Source organism: Diaphorina citri, unplaced genomic scaffold (genome assembly GCF_000475195.1).
Source record: "Diaphorina citri unplaced genomic scaffold, Diaci psyllid genome assembly version 1.1 scaffold131, whole genome shotgun sequence".
NCBI lineage: Eukaryota > Metazoa > Arthropoda > Insecta > Hemiptera > Psyllidae > Diaphorina > Diaphorina citri.
In genome coordinates this window covers 61,395-77,091 of record NW_007377568.1, presented here as the reverse complement: position 1 = coordinate 77,091, position 15,697 = coordinate 61,395, and the positions used below count along the sequence as shown (strand labels likewise).

At 38.7% G+C, this 15,697-nt stretch overlaps 2 protein-coding genes across 2 annotated transcripts in view; one reads left to right on the top strand and one right to left on the bottom strand.

The window, feature by feature from the left end:
- Positions 1 to 10,030, bottom strand: part of LOC103525001 (eIF-2-alpha kinase GCN2) — a 21,881-nt gene extending 11,851 nt beyond the window's left edge. The window contains exons 1-10 of the mRNA XM_026820239.1: positions 9,862 to 10,030; positions 8,950 to 9,252; positions 8,529 to 8,737; positions 8,186 to 8,276; positions 7,924 to 8,052; positions 7,364 to 7,562; positions 3,874 to 4,048; positions 2,982 to 3,173; positions 2,079 to 2,255; positions 1,572 to 1,734 (exon numbers count right to left, since the gene is read on the bottom strand). Of these exons, the coding sequence (XP_026676040.1) occupies positions 1,572 to 1,734; positions 2,079 to 2,255; positions 2,982 to 3,173; positions 3,874 to 4,048; positions 7,364 to 7,562; positions 7,924 to 8,052; positions 8,186 to 8,276; positions 8,529 to 8,737; positions 8,950 to 9,252; positions 9,862 to 9,912 (1,689 nt within the window). The 5' untranslated portion in view covers positions 9,913 to 10,030. The remainder of the gene's footprint in view (positions 1 to 1,571; positions 1,735 to 2,078; positions 2,256 to 2,981; positions 3,174 to 3,873; positions 4,049 to 7,363; positions 7,563 to 7,923; positions 8,053 to 8,185; positions 8,277 to 8,528; positions 8,738 to 8,949; positions 9,253 to 9,861) is intronic.
- A 386-nt stretch (positions 10,031 to 10,416) lies between these two features.
- Positions 10,417 to 15,397, top strand: LOC103525000 (uncharacterized protein F02A9.4b). The gene is made up of 4 exons (XM_026820237.1): positions 10,417 to 10,507; positions 10,811 to 10,928; positions 13,813 to 14,070; positions 15,280 to 15,397. Exons 1-4 carry the CDS (start codon positions 10,441 to 10,443, stop codon positions 15,395 to 15,397), a joined length of 561 nt encoding a protein of 186 aa, XP_026676038.1. The 5' UTR covers positions 10,417 to 10,440.
- Positions 15,398 to 15,697: the final 300 nt, after the last annotated feature.

Below are 15,697 nucleotides of genomic sequence, written 5' to 3'. Positions count from 1 at the left end.
TTGAGGTATAGTATTAATTACATATTATTAAAATGAATCCATCAAAAAAAAAAGAAGAAAAAAAAGTTAAGATAAAGAAAAATAAAAAACAACAAAAGTCTTTCACCTGTAAATGTCAAATCCTTAGTAGAAGGAAGCTTTACACGATGGGTAGGAGACTCGTGTTCATACCTCTCTTGCTTTTAGGAGTGACTAGACTCTGACTTTCTTTAGTTTTGATGGAGGACTGAAGACATGAACGGCTATGGATGGCGCGGTGGTCAAATATAACAATCATGACAAAAAAAAAAAAAAAAAAAAAAAAAAAAAAAAAAGTTTACGGAACCAACCATCGCGCAGGACACGAAGGAGGGAACATTCGGCGATCCAGCGCCCAAGGCTAAGGGCGGGCCCGAAATAAGATAGGATTTGCCTATTACAGAACAAGAGCCTGCCGACCCGAAAGATGATAGGACAGGAGGAAGAGAAGCTAAAACATTACTAATCTGGAATCGTCAACTGTAAGGGAGATAGTTTTGGAGAAATTTTTTTAGATAAGACTAAATTTGTAAAGGTTCCACCACAGACTTGTACTGGGATCGTTCTCTGATCGAGACTCGTCGAGGGGTGCACTACTGTGTATGGAGGTGGAGACCATCCCCTCTGACAAGGATTGTTCTGTACCAGCGCTGGGTTTTGGAGAGGATTAGGAGTCTCATTGACCTCCCTTTATTTCATAGACCATCAGCGCGGCACAAATTAGTCCATTTATAACTCTTCAATAGCCAAAGATTTTAAAAAAAAAAAAAAAAAAAAAAAAAAAAAAAAAAACATCAAAATCGAATCGGAGCATAAATTCTTTGTGGTTAAGCAGAACCTTTTCACAACTTTTGTGAATATCACAGAACTAAGTGCCTTCTTTGCAATCAATTTCCATATTTCAATAGTCTTTGTACACTGGTAATTCCGTCACTGGTCGCTACTCGATTAAAGTAGCTACTCAATTGTCCTTACGAGGCTGATACCTTAAAGTGGATTAGGGTGAGGCGCGGCAATTTCCTTTTTTGAAACGTCGATTTAAAAAAAAAAATCTGTGATACTTTCTTGACTTCTGTTGATGGATGAGAATCAAGAAATGTTGGAAATTTGACTTTATGTTGTTTCGAACAGTACTCCATTCAAATGACGACCGCCATTCTCGATACACTGATGGAGGCGATTTCTGAAATTTCTGAAGCGATTTCTGAACATTGCTACCGGTAGACGGCCCATTTTCTCGTCGGATGTTGTGCTTCAATTCCTCAAGGGTCTTCGGACGATCTTTGTAAACTTCAGCCTTCAGGTAACCCCATAAAACCCGCAGGACTCAGGACACCATAACGAAGACAAAACGCGCGCTGCACTGTTACTATCAGATTCATTTGAAAAATAACTTTCTACATAAAATGCTTTCTGCTGCTTTGAAAAATAATTTTGAGGAGTGAACTAAGTCGAAACATAAATTTCCACCTTTTTTAATCTGCTGAACTTTTCATAACTTGTACACTGGAAATTTCAAAAAAGGAAATTGCCGCGCCTCACCCTGTACATACCTGATTATACATGGCTTTGACTCCATGCGAGTCCAACTCGGGGGCTGCATACAAGGCAGTGCCAACTTGACCAGTGTGTGAAGTATCATGTGAGTAGAATGCAGTCGAATCAATGGGAGGAAGAATATACCCCGTCAGTTCTCTGGCTAAAGGTCCTGCATGTCTGCAAATCAGGATAGTAGGATTACAGTAAATGCAAGTGAAGGGGAGAGCAAGTGAACAAGAGAAACATGGATTTTGCCTGTTAAATTGACAAGTGTAAATTAACACGTTAATAAATGGAGGAGATATTACTTTCAATTCAATAGGTACCAGATAAAAAGGGATCCCACGGAACGCCAGAGTTGGTCTCTACCACCTAATCCTTGGAATTTCATTATTATGTGACCAGATTCTAAAAAAAAAAAAGAAAAAAAAAATCAATGCCTTGGCTGTGTTTGAACCCACGTCCTCTTGATTATCAGGCGAACACACCACTACGTCACCAAGGCAGGCCCGATTACTTACTTCTGCAAGATGTTGGTAGCGAGACCAAAGTCCCCAATCTTCACATGGTCCTCATAATCAATGAATATGTTGACGGGCTTCAGATCCCGATGTATTATACCTTGCGAGTGAATGTGACTCAGACCTTCAATGATCTCCCTTAGTAACCGCCACGCCCGTCCCATGTCCTCATAGAGTCTGCAACATGCAATACACACATCAGCAAAGCATTACCAATAAAATAGCACCATGTTTCTATCCAATTTTAATTAAAGGGTCATACCGTATTCGTCATTCGTCCCCCTCAAAAGTTAATATAACAAAATTGTTGGGATTTCGAACCCACACGCATTACCAATAAAATAGCACCATGTTTCTATCCAATTTTAATTAAAGGGTCATACCGTATTCGTCCCCCTCCCCCCCAAAAGTTAATCTAACAAAATTGTTGGGATTTCGAACCCACATGCATTACCAATAAAATAGCACCATGTTTCTATCCAATTTTAATTAAAGGGTCATACCGTATTCGTCCCCCTCCCCCCCAAAAGTTAATATAACAAAATTGTTGGGGTCCATTCCTATCGTAGCTCGTAGGTATGTTGTTGTACTTGCTACTTAAAGAATAGAAGCATTATAGAAAAATCATAGCCTATGTACATTTGTAGCTCACAAGAACCTTTAAGGAATTGGCCCTACCAATAATACCCATAATCGCGATCATAACAATGCACCAGGCAAAGTTTCAGTAAGCACGCCTGTGTATCTTCACATGAACCCCTTTTAGCAGGTCGTATTCTCAAGTAATTGAGGATGAAATTTCTTATCTTGGTTGGGATTCAACTGAATATCTCTCGATTACCAGGCTTTACGACTGAGCTAACAAGGCAGGCAAATATGCAGCAATTGCAGCATCTATCTTACCCATTATCAATGGCGCTACGCAGGGTGCTCTTCTCACAGAACTCCATCTGAATATACATGTATTGCATGAGCTGAACAGTGTTGCCGTTGTGTAGAGTGGCAGTGTTGTCAGACGATCCAGGCGAGGACTCTTCATCCGAACTACTCTCGTACGAGTCCGAACTATCATTGAGTACACTTCGAGATCCGGGCCTGAAAATATGAAAATAAATATATTCCTTGATTAATATTAGACATTTAGGGTGGGTTTCACCAACTTGCTTTTTATCCCCCAACAGCCTGTTAAGCCTATACGAATCAAATGGAACTGAACTGTTAGCTTAACAGGCCTATTAAGGGCTGAAAAATTATTGGTGAAATCCATCCTTATTATTCCTTGTGTTTAGTGGTAGAGCAATTCATTACCTTGCAGAAGGTCCTGAGCTCGATTCTCAGAGTAGACAATCCTTATTATTCCTTGTGTTTAGTGGTAGAGCAATTCATTACCTTGCAGAAGGTCCTGAGCTCGATTCTCAGAGTAGACAAAAAAAAACCGTTTTCTTTCTAGTGTTCTCGTCTAGATCGAGTACATAATTGGGAAGTATTTTGTTCTGTGTGTCTCTTATCGCTCATCTAACTAGGGGCATACAAGCATGGGTATGCTACGAAACAGACATCAGTCTTAATAAATAAATGAATGAATAAGAAAAAAAAACTCTATTAACTAAAAAATAAATAAAATATACCTATTAAAGTAAATAGTACGCTCATCTAACTAGGGGCATACAAGCATGGGTATGCTACGAAACAGACATCAGTCTTAATAAATAAATGAATGAATAAGAAAAAAAACTCTATTAACTAAAAAATAAATAAAATATACCTATTAAAGTAAATAGTAAAAAAAACTTACAGAAATGAAATCCAATCTTCGTCAGGGCTTTCCGAATCACTTTCATCTCCTGATCTCATCAAGTCCATTTCATTCGGACCTAGACCACACTGCTGTAATGGTTGCACATCAATACCAGCGCCTCTGCCATTCTGTTTAATATCACGAGCTCCGTCCACCTTACCACAAATACTTCCTGAGAGAGAAGAAGAAAATTGAGCCCATTACATTACTTTCCTTTAGGTCAGCTCCCATGGCGTAGTGGTCGCTGCGCTCGCCTTGCACGCGGGAGACCCGGGTTCGACTCCCGCCGGGGGGGTCAAGAAATTTGTATCATGCAAATGATTGCTTCCGTGACTGGGTGTTTTGGGGCCCACTCCGCCTCGTGAGGAAAATGAGTAGCTATGACATATAAATGCGCATAGCGACCGGTGCCAGCATGGTAGGTAAACATTGGATGTTAGGATTATTGAGATATTGGGGAAAATCCTACAATGCTACAGTGAGCACCATAGTTGTGATATAATAACACAAAGAAACTGCATTTACATTTTACATTACTTTCCTTCCTAGATGATATTTTCGTAGAAGCTCAACCCATCCTTCAGGGCTGTTTGCCCTCACACTTGAGCCTCGGAGTGGGCTTCCGCGTCCGTCAGATAGGAAAGGCAACTACCTACCTACCAGCATGGTAGGTAAACATTGGATGTTAGGATTATTGAGATATTGGGGAAAATCCTACAATGCTACAGTGAGCACCATAGTTGTGATATGATAACACAAACTGCATTTACATTTTACATTACTTTCCTTCCTAGAGGATATTTTCGTAGAAGCTCAACCCATCCTTCAGGGCTGTTTGCCCTCACACTTAAGCCTCGGAGTGGGCTTCCGTGCCCGTCAGATAGGAAAGGCACCTACCTACCTATCTCATGGTGTTGGAAGGATTGGGGTTTAAGAAGATAAGACAATGAAAGTAAAGGAGGATTTTATTTATTTATTTATTTATTTATTTTTTTTATTGGACTTTACTTTCCTTGATTGAAGGTGTTTGTCCAGCCTTCTCAGCCTAACGCGTCTGCCTGGTAAGCGCTAGGCCGCGGGTTCAATTTCCGCCCGGAGTAAACTTCATAAGTAAACAGATAAGGTTCATTCTTAGAACAATTTGCTTTCTCCTATCCGGTACTCTTTCTCTCTTCGATTTCGGCACGATAAGACCTCCATTCTTATAGCTCCCTCTATCAAATCTAAAAATCCTGGTAAGCGCTAGGCCGCGGGTTCAATTTCCGCCCGGAGTAAACTTCATAAGTAAACAGATAAGGTTCATTCTTAGTACAGTTTGCTTTCTCCTATCCGGTACTCTTTCTCTCTTCGATTTCGGCACGATAAGACCTCCGTTCTTATAGCTCCCTCTATCAAATCTAAAAAATATCGGAATGGCTGGCTTTCTCCTATCCTGTCTTCCTTTTCTCTTCGATTTCGGGACGATAAGACCTTAGCAGTTACAGTACCCTCTATAAAACCTCTTCGTACTGTGATCTTATAATACATACATAACCATTATCGTTCTATCCTATAGGACAGGTCGATGAACAAAGTCCCTCCACCAGACTCTATTGCTATACCTTTGGTTAGCCTTTGGTTCTGATACATATTTTTACAGGCGATCAGATGGTATAGCTATAGAATAAAATATACCTTGTTTATCCTGATCGAATGAGACTGAATATAGTCATTTTTTTTTCTAGAGGTGCGATAGAGGGAACTGTAACGGCTAATCAACCAAATCGTTCCGAAAATGAAGAGAGAAGCAGACAGGATACGAGAAAGCCAGTCGTTCCGAGAACGAACTTTATCCGTTCAGGATAAAATCCGTTCCGGGCGGGAATCGAACCAGCGACCTAGCACTGACAAGCCAGACGAGCTACCTTCCAAGCTAACTAGGCTGGCGAAAAATATTTTTCCAATTAACTAGGCTGGCATAAAAAAATCTTTTTCTAACTAACTAGGCTGGCATAATTTTTTTTTCTAACTAGGCTAGCATAAAAAATCTTTTTCTAACTAGGCTGACAAGAAATCTTTTTCTAACTAGGCTGGCATACCAAGCTAACTAGGCTGGCGAAAAATATTTTTCCAATTAACTAGGCTGGCATAAAAAAATCTTTTTCTAACTAACTAGGCTGGCATAAGTTTTTTTTTTCTAACTAGGCTGGCATAAAAAATCTTTTTCTAACTAGGCTGACAAGAAATCTTTTTCTAACTAGGCTGGCATGAAAAATCATTTTACCTCCAGCTGATCAAGCACCGAGCACCGGACCCCAGCTTGCCACAGGTCGCGTACTATATTGAGTCGAGTGTGCAGTAGACTCTTGCCTATGCTACACAGGAGTACATCACAGGTACTAGCCACAGTACCAGTGCATTGGACTGAACTACCGGCAGCCACCAGCTTGTCTAGGGAGAGACTGAAACCTGCTGCTGACTGGGAAGAAGATGACTCGGTACACACGTCCAGCATCGCTCTGTGTGGGGAGAGAGATTAAAATGAGCACAATAGTAGATGTATGGTGAATTGGATTTCACCAATATTTTTTCAGTCCTTAGAAGGCCTGTTAAGCTAACAGTCAGTTAAGTTCCATTTGATTTGTATAGATCTGTGTGGGGAGAGAGATTAAAATGAGCACAATAGTAGATGTATGGTGAATTGGATTTCACCAATATTTTTTCAGTCCTTAGAAGGCTTGTTAAGCTAACAGCCAGTTAAGTTCCATTTGATTTGTATAGGCTTAACAGGGCTGTTAAGCTAACAGGCTGTCTAAAAAGAAGGTTGATGAAATCCACCAGGAATATATCTTGACTAAAGGCCCGTTCCCACTTATCATGAGTATCATCCGATTTTTTTTCCCCGAACGTCCTGTGGGCAATGTAATTTAAATCAGAGTGTTCTGCTCAGAGCTAGGTCTCTTGCTAGGGTCATGGTTCAGACACCACCTGGAAATGTTAAATCAGAAGAGATTTTTTTAAAGAGGTTTGATAGAGGGAACTGTAACTGCTAAGGTCTAATCATTACAAAATCGAAGAGAAGGAAGACAGGATAGGAGAAAGCCAGCCGTTCCGAGAACAAACATTATCCGTTTAGGATAGAATAAGCCCCGGGCGGGAATCGAACCCGCGACCTAGCGCTTACAAGGGAGACGCACAGGACGCGCTACCAACCAAGCATTTGGAAAAAAAAACATACCTAACAATATAAACTTGGCGGTAGGTATCGGCAGTACAGAAGTCAGGAGGTAGTTTGATTTCTTTCAGTCTCAGATCAGTGAGGATTTTCGTTCTCTCCATACTTGTGCTCAGAGGATGGTAGCACATTTCGAAGAAGATGATTCCTAAACTGTAAATGTCCACTTTCTGAAAACAACAAAAAATAAAAAGAAATAGAATTGAAAAAAAAGAAGAAAAAAAAAAACTACCTAAGTTTGGTTCTGGATCTTATAATAATGATTCAGAATACCTTCATCATCAGAATCTTCAAGCTGCTGTTCACTGGAGCCACTCTCTATCCAGGAGTTATAATAGCGCACCACATTCTCATGATTGAGACGGGATAGTAGTTTGACTTCACGCATGATCTTCTTGTTCAGTTGCTTGTTCTTCGGATTCAGGGGAATACGCTTAATAGCATACAGACGGTCGTCTAGCTTGTTCCGAACCTGCGAGGAAAATATAAGAATAACGAGGATGTTTCAGACCTTTGAATAAACATAAGAACGACAAGGAAGAATTTTTATTTGGCAATTTTCAAGACCGGCACAGTCTTTTTTGATTTGTTTAAATAGGTTGTAAATCACCGAGTTTGCATCAGATTGGTCAGTAGAGATAGCGAATTCTTAATTCACGAAAAAAGTGACTTTTAGGTTGAAAAACCTACGTAAGTAGTTCTATGATAACATTGATAACTGAAAACTCTTGAATCCGTAGTCCTATCAAGATAAATTTAAAGGAAATTGTTACATTCTTCTAAAAAACATAATTTAGACACAAGAGATAGGAAATTTGAGCTTCTATTCGTACCTTAAGGACATCACCAAAAGCACCTTTGCCCAGCCAGTCCAGAAGCTGAAATTCCTTGTCCACCCTAGAATGAGCCAGGCTTTTCCATTGGCTTAGCATATCGTCCGATTTACTACTGGCTGAATCCGCCTGAAAGAGGGCAAACATTACTTAGAGAGGCAAGTAAAAAAAAAAAAAAAAATGTAACCTAACCTCAGAGTGATATAGGAGAGCTTTATGTCAATGGAATTAATTAAGCAAACATTTTGTTCAAAGCACTTACCTCTTTCAGTTTGAGTTTCCAAGGTTCATGTTTAGGTGAGCATGTGATACTAGGAGGTGTAACAGCAATAGGCTCACTTTCACTCTCCTTCCTGAAAAATGATGTAAAAATCGAGTCAGTACAGCAGCTGTAAATTTAAATGGTAAGTTTACAAAAATGTAGCAACTAGGATGTCACAGAAATATTCACTTTGTTCTTTAACTTAAGGAGTTAAAGTTAAGGCAGCAAAGAAAATAAATGAATAGTTTTTCTCTCTGTGCATCCTGTTTTGACACTGGTTACTGACACCAATATTGAAAATTATTTCCTAACCTCTTTGTTCTTTGTATACTTTTTGATTTACCTTTGAAGTTGCACCGAGTTTCTCTTTCTTTTGAACTCATCTTTGATGGCCTCTTGTTTGAAATGGATTTCATGCAGCACTCTTTGTCGAATTTGATCTTCCTCAGCTTTTTTCAGCAACATTTCCTGTTGGTCTTGGAGTTGTTGTCGTGTCATCATTTCATCATAGAAAGACTGATATCCTGGCCGATTGTACTCGTGCAAAACTTTCTGGAAGTGATACAAATCAAGAGCATGGACAATTTAATTGTTAAGATTGATGAAACAAAGGGCTGTGTTTTATATTGCAAGAAAATAAGAAAGGTTTGATTTCTAGAGAGTAGAAAGAAAAAAAAATCATTGCAAATATAATATTCCAAGAAGTAGGTACTTACTTACAGGGGGTAGTTGATTTGTTTTCTAATGAAAATGATATTTGTTACCTGGATATGCTGCACCAAGTTAAATATCATGACTTCTCCTTTAAGTTGATTCATCAGCCCATCCAATTCCTGCTGCAATTGTGCCAGCTGTGGCAAGGATAGGCCTTTGCTTTTGGTCAGCTCAATGTGAGGTATTTCATTCGGGTAGTTAGCTGAGCACTTAACTTGGAGGTTGAGTCTGGCATGGATTTGTTTTGTACCAAAGCTGCTGCCTTGTTGAGGATAGACTGTGAGTTCAATGTCCAGTGGACTCCAGTCTGTGCCCTCCAGTCTTTTATTTTGTAGATCATCTCCAAAGATTGCCTGTAGAATCAGAAGAAAAAGGTAAGTTGCTGTGATATTAAAATTTCAAGTGTTTCTTGTATTGGAGTGTTTATTAAAATTCAAAGTTCTGGCAGAGGATCAAGGTGTTTGAGAAAACACCTTGAACATGATTTTACTCTGCACATGTACAGTACAAACACCCAAATCTACACTTTGAGAAGACCTAATGAAATAGGCCACTACAAGTGACTAAGTGTCTTGAGTGTGATTCACCTGGTAGTTTCAGGTCACAATTTGGGTGATCAATAACCTCTAGAGTAGTCTAGCATGATTTTACTCTGCACATGTACAGTACAAACACCCAAATCTACACTTTGAGAAGACCTAATGAAATAGGCCACTATAAGTGACTAAAGTGTCTTGAGTGTGATTCACCTGGTAGTTTCAGGCCACAATTTGGGTGATCAATAACCTCTAGAGTAGTCAAGCTTTTGAATGATATCCTTGAGGTAGGAGTCAATCCTGGCAAGAGATTGCTCGAGACTTGGCACAATGGAGGTGTGTTGTAGAACAGGCATATGGCTGAGAAAGCCTAAGCCATAGAAGTAAGTTTAGTACAGAAAGTACGTACAGTAGGTGAGTACTAACCTCAAGAGCTTCCAATTCGTTATCTTGCCTCTCTTGCAGAGTTTCCTCCATCACATGATCCAAACACTTTGTTTTTGATCATAGGTATCGGATGGAACAATAGATATCTTCAGTCTAGTGCCCTATAGTCATTCTTCTACATTTTGATATCGAAGATTTAGACAGTATAAAAATCATGCTAGGTCTAGATAGGGAATTATTGTAGCATAGTTAGTAAAGGGCAAGAACCCGTTTGATGTATCAAATAAATAAATAAATAAATAACAAAATTGTTGGGATTTCGAACCCACACTCCCCGGGGGTCCATTACTATCGTAGCTCGTAGGTATGTTGTTGTACTTGCTACTTAAAGAATAGAAGCGTTATAGAAAAATCCTAGCCTATGTACATTTGTAGCTCACAAGAACCTTTAAAGAATTGGCCCTACCCATAATCGCGATCATAACAATGGACCAGGCAAATTTTCAGTAAGCACGCCTGTGTATCTTCACATGAACCCCTTTCAGCAGGTCGTATTCTCAAGTAATTGAGGATGAAATTTCTTATCTTGGTTGGGACAAGACCTTAAAATAAGTAAAAATGTCTTTACGGAACCTATTTGGACCAGTGCTGCATGCCCACAGAACCTACCTGTTTCACATTCATGGTAAGTCTAGGACTGGCTGTTTAGGCTTCTACACACTACGAGTCCATTTGACTCCAGTCCATTGTGGCCAGCCAGCAGCCAGCCCAAATGGCTTAGAGCGAGGCAAGGGGCTCCCTATAACTGTTTTTATTTGGTCCCCATGCCTTGGGGCTGTGGAGGGTGTTGATATATGCCAGTACATGACCTCATATTTATCTATTATTTTGAGTTGGTATTGAATTTCAATCAGTCACCAGAGTATGTGCAAAATATCCATATTGATGCAATCTGAATAAATGAAAATGTCTACATTCTCTATTCCAGCTCGTGGATTCAAACAGCATGTGTCAAAAACCTTGATGGAACTTCATAAAAGGAAAGAGGCTTATGAATTTGGAAAGCAACCTAGTCTGCCCCCACCACGATCATCTTTTTTGGAATGGTAAGAATAATAAAATATCCAATTTTAGACAGGTAAATACTTGGGTACTACAGTCTGCCCCCACCACGATCATCTTTTTTGGAATGGTAAGAATAATAAAATATCCAATTTTAGACAGGTAAATACTTGGGTACTACTACTAAGCTACCAATTGATTGGATTCTTCACGAGACTGAGTGGGTGGGCCCCATGAGGTGATGAATTAGATTGGTATAAGTAGGGCTATGGGTTATTTAAGCCCTATAGGTAAGAATAATAAAATATCCAATTTTAGACAGGTAAATACTTGGGTACTACTAGCTGATCTAGAAAATGCCATGTTTCAAAGAAATTTCTGTAGCCTACCTACCTACATTTTCAACCTATCTGGATTGTCTAAGGTGGATTTATTTTTTTCCCACTTCTAAGTTTACTGGAATCTGAGTACTTTGAGTGATACTAACTCTGATTATCTCAATAATACATAACTTGTTGGGAAATGAGATATGTACCAATGAGGCTATTGTGACTTGTGACATTGACATCCTCACCTTCTAAGTTTACTGGAATCTGAGTACTTTGAGTGATACTAACTCTGATTATCTCAATAATACATAACTTGTTGGGAAATGAGATATGTATATGTACCAATGAGGCTATTGTGACTTGTGACATTGACATCCTCACAAAGAGATTGGTTTAATACAAATTCGAACCCTGTCGGGAATCAAACCCGGGTCTTTCCCGTGAAAGATGAGTAGAAAAGCCTCCGGCTCTGCGCGCTGCGGCAGAAAACGAACACTTCCACGGCAAATTAAATTCTGGCGTGTTCAATTTATTTTCGAGTATAGTGTATGAAACATCACACTTGTGGGAAAAAGAAGTGAAACAACTGAAGTTTGTTTTTCCACAGGACAGATATCAGTTTATTGTACAAAATGCATCTCAAGTAATAAAAGTATAATACAATTTAAAATAAAAGAATATTTTTTCCCCTTTCTACCCTCCTTGACCAAAATGAAATACCATCAATTGAAAAATAAAGGAATAGAAGTACCTCAAATAACATGACAATATATCTTGTTACTTGATCAGAAGTCATGTCAATAGAAAATTGCTATAAAAAGGAGCTGTCACAATTTGATCAGTGACCAGTTTTATTATAGGGTTAGGTTAAATTCAAAAAGGAGCTTTTACAATTTGAGCAGTGACCAGTGTTATCAAAGGGTTAGGTTAAACACAAAAAAAGATCTTTCTTTTCCATTGTCATGGCTTCTGAATAATGACTTAAGTATACCTATCTCTTATTTCAAAAGAAAATTTTGATACCTATGTGTCAGAATTTTGTGGCAATGAGTAGGTAGCAATGAAATTGCAAAATTATCATAGCCAGGAAAAATGATGGTTGTCAACATCTGGGATGAAATGAATAATCAGTCAAATAATTTGAACATAAACAATTCACATTTTAAAGGTTTCTACCTTTCAAAATTTAATGTAATCACATAGTGGTCAGTTATTATCAAGATCAAAAACAAGGGTAATCTCTACCTTTATAAATGCATCCAGATTTGATTTGAGGAGTTTTTCAACTTCTATGGATTATTATCATAATCCTCATCCCTGTCAACGGGGTCTAGCAAATCAATATCCTAAAACTATAAATGAATCACCAGATACTTACTACCCTAATAGGTGGTATAATAATGATAATAGTAGAAGCTACAGTGCATTGCATAATTGTTATCCTGTTAGACAAGATAGAAGTTTTAACCTATCACACCAAAGGTATAATGAAAATAGCAATGAGTCAAAGCCTAAAACTATAAATGAATCACCAGATACTTACTACCCTAATAGGTGGTATAATAATGATAATAGTAGAAGCTACAGTGCATTGCATACTTGTTATCCTGTTAGACAAGATAGAAGTTTTAACCTATCACACCAAAGGTATAATGAAAATAGCAATGAGTCAAAAGATGAGGTATCTCAGGAGAAAGAAATAAATGTTGTAAAGCCTACTAAGAAAAAGGTCAAGAAAAAGATTCCAAAAAATAAAAGAGAATCTGACCACAAGAATTCTGTTGGTATAAGTAAGTAGGGCTATGGGCTATTTAAGCCCTATGTTCACTGTAACCTGATTTGATCTTTTGTGACTCGATGAAAGAGATTAAAGAAATTCCTAGACACACGAAAATGAAATGTAGCAAGAATAAGAAGAAGAGGACAATACTGCGTGTGCAAACAAATAATAAGAAGAAGAATGTTCGGAAGAAAGATAGGAATTCTGGTTATCCTAAGCTAGATAAAGTCATTATCCAGCAGAGGAAAGAAGATGCTCTGGAGACATTTCTTCTAACATCGTGTGACACTCTTGTACCACAGCAAACAATTCGACCTCGTAATCCCAACTCCAAATTCTTCTTGAATCAGTTTGATCGAGCCCTGAAATACGAGCGAAAGTTGATGAACAAGATAATGAACCAATACTGAATGGATTATTTATTTGTCTTTGTCGATCGAATCATTTTACACGGGCTTGAGTAATGAACCAATACTGAATGGATTATTTATTTGTCTTTGTCGATCGAATCATTTTACACGGGCTTGAGTAGTAATATGAAATAACTCTTCTTCTTCTTCTTTACCTTTTCCCACTCAAGTGGGGTCGGCATTTTTAGTCAACAATTTCCAGGAACCTCGATTGTGAACTTCATAGTAATATGAAATAACTCTATCTGTGAAAAATTGATGAACGCTTTCGAGACCATTGTTCTTATTCCTCCTTCTTAATTTCTCTCACCACATTGAGTGCGCTCTTTTCTTGATGATATTACAATAATAATATTACAGACGCCGCGTCGCGATCCTAGGGTAATCGCCGGTATTTCTATGATTTCAGGAATTATGACGCCGAACTCTATTCGTTTGGTAAGCGGCTAGGGGAGCACATAGACCCGACTTTACTCGCCCAATCACTCACTCAACGCTCATTCATCATCATGGAGGAGGAGCGACAAAAAGCTGTCGGCATTGATGATCCTATTATAAAAGTGACGGAAAATACGCCGCTGATAGAACAAGGAGAAAGATTTGTGAGCCGCTATGTGAAACGATATCTCCGAACTGTATTGCCATTCTTCCCTGAGGAGGGAATTGAGTAAGTAATCCTTACTAAAAAAATAAATGTACCTACTAGCCGAAATCCGTCGCTTCGCTCCGGATTTCTGCTAGTAAGTAAGAGCGACAAAAAGCTGTCGGCATTGATGATCCTATTATAAAAGTGACGGAAAATACGCCGCTGATAGAACAAGGAGAAAGATTTGTGAGACGCTATGTGAAACGATATCTCCGAACTGTATTGCCATTCTTCCCTGAGGAGGGAATTGAGTAAGTAATCCTTACTAAAGAAATATATGTAGGTACCTACTAGCCGAAATCCGTCGCTTCGCTCCGGATTTCTGCTAGTAAGTAAATCTTTAAGGCATGGCCGTTCATGTCACTCATCCATTTAGTGGTCTTGCTCGGAGTAGCTTAACAGAAACGAACCGGAAAATAAAGCACAAATTTTCCTGAAAGATGGAAACCTGTGCTCCAAAATTTCTTCGTAACGTAAAAATCGAACACAACAAGGTAAATCTTTTTCGAGCTTGAAAAAACACATGAAACCTGAACTTTGGAAATCGGAGATCAGGTCATTTCGGATCAAAATTTTGTGCTCTGGCTCGTGGTTTTAACAAAAACAGTTTATTGATTAAAATGAAAACGTTATGTCATAAAAACTGACACAAGGTCTGCATTTTTTTAAAAGGTGGTTTTTTGGACGTTTCTCGGAAACGAAGCCGAAGTTGGGGAAATGACCCACAGAACCTTGTTGGAAATGATGAGATCTACCTACCCTGAGCCGTTGTCAGTGTTTTTCTGATATTAGATTATTATTTGAAGAGTTTTGCTTGAAGGAACTGTAACAACGGAGGTATTATCTTCCGAAGTAGAAGAGAGGAGGATGGGCTAGGAGAAAGCCAGCCGTTCTGAGAACGAACATTATTCTTATCTTAAATTTCCTCTAGCTATTCATTTTTCGGCAGTCACAACTTTGGGTCACTAAGAAGCTGTTCCCTATTTTGATATTTAGGTACATATTTCTTCCGAAGTAGAAGAGAGGAGGATGGGCTAGGAGAAAGCCAGCCGTTCTGAGAACGAACATTATTCTTATCTTAAATTTCCTCTAGCCATTCATTTTTCGGCAGTCACAACTTTGGGTCACTAAGAAGCTGTTCCCTATTTTGATATTTACATATTTTTTTTTTTAGGATTTATGACCTGCCGGAGAAACTGTATAATGTCGTAATTTCTCTCTGTATTACAGGAGTGTTCACAATTATCTCTTGAGTGAAGATGTGCTAGCTCACATTGCTTTCCATATTGGTATGAACGATATAGTCCAATCTGCGGTGAGTCTACTTTTCCGGTACCAGTCTAGATAGCTTGAGCTTACCTGTGTGTGTGTAAATATTGGTATGAACGATATAGTCCAATCTGCGGTGAGTCTACTTTTCCGGTACCAGTCTAGATAGCTTGAGCTTACCTGTGTGTGTGTGTGTATTATTTTTTATTAGGTTTGATAGAGGGAATTGTAACAAAAGGATAGGATAGGAAAAAGGAGGGCAGGATATGAAAAAGCAAACCGTTCCGAAAACAAACTAAAGGATAGGATAGGAAAAAGGAGGGCAGGATATGAAAAAGCAAACCGTTCCGAAAACAAACTTTTCCCTGTTTAGGATAGT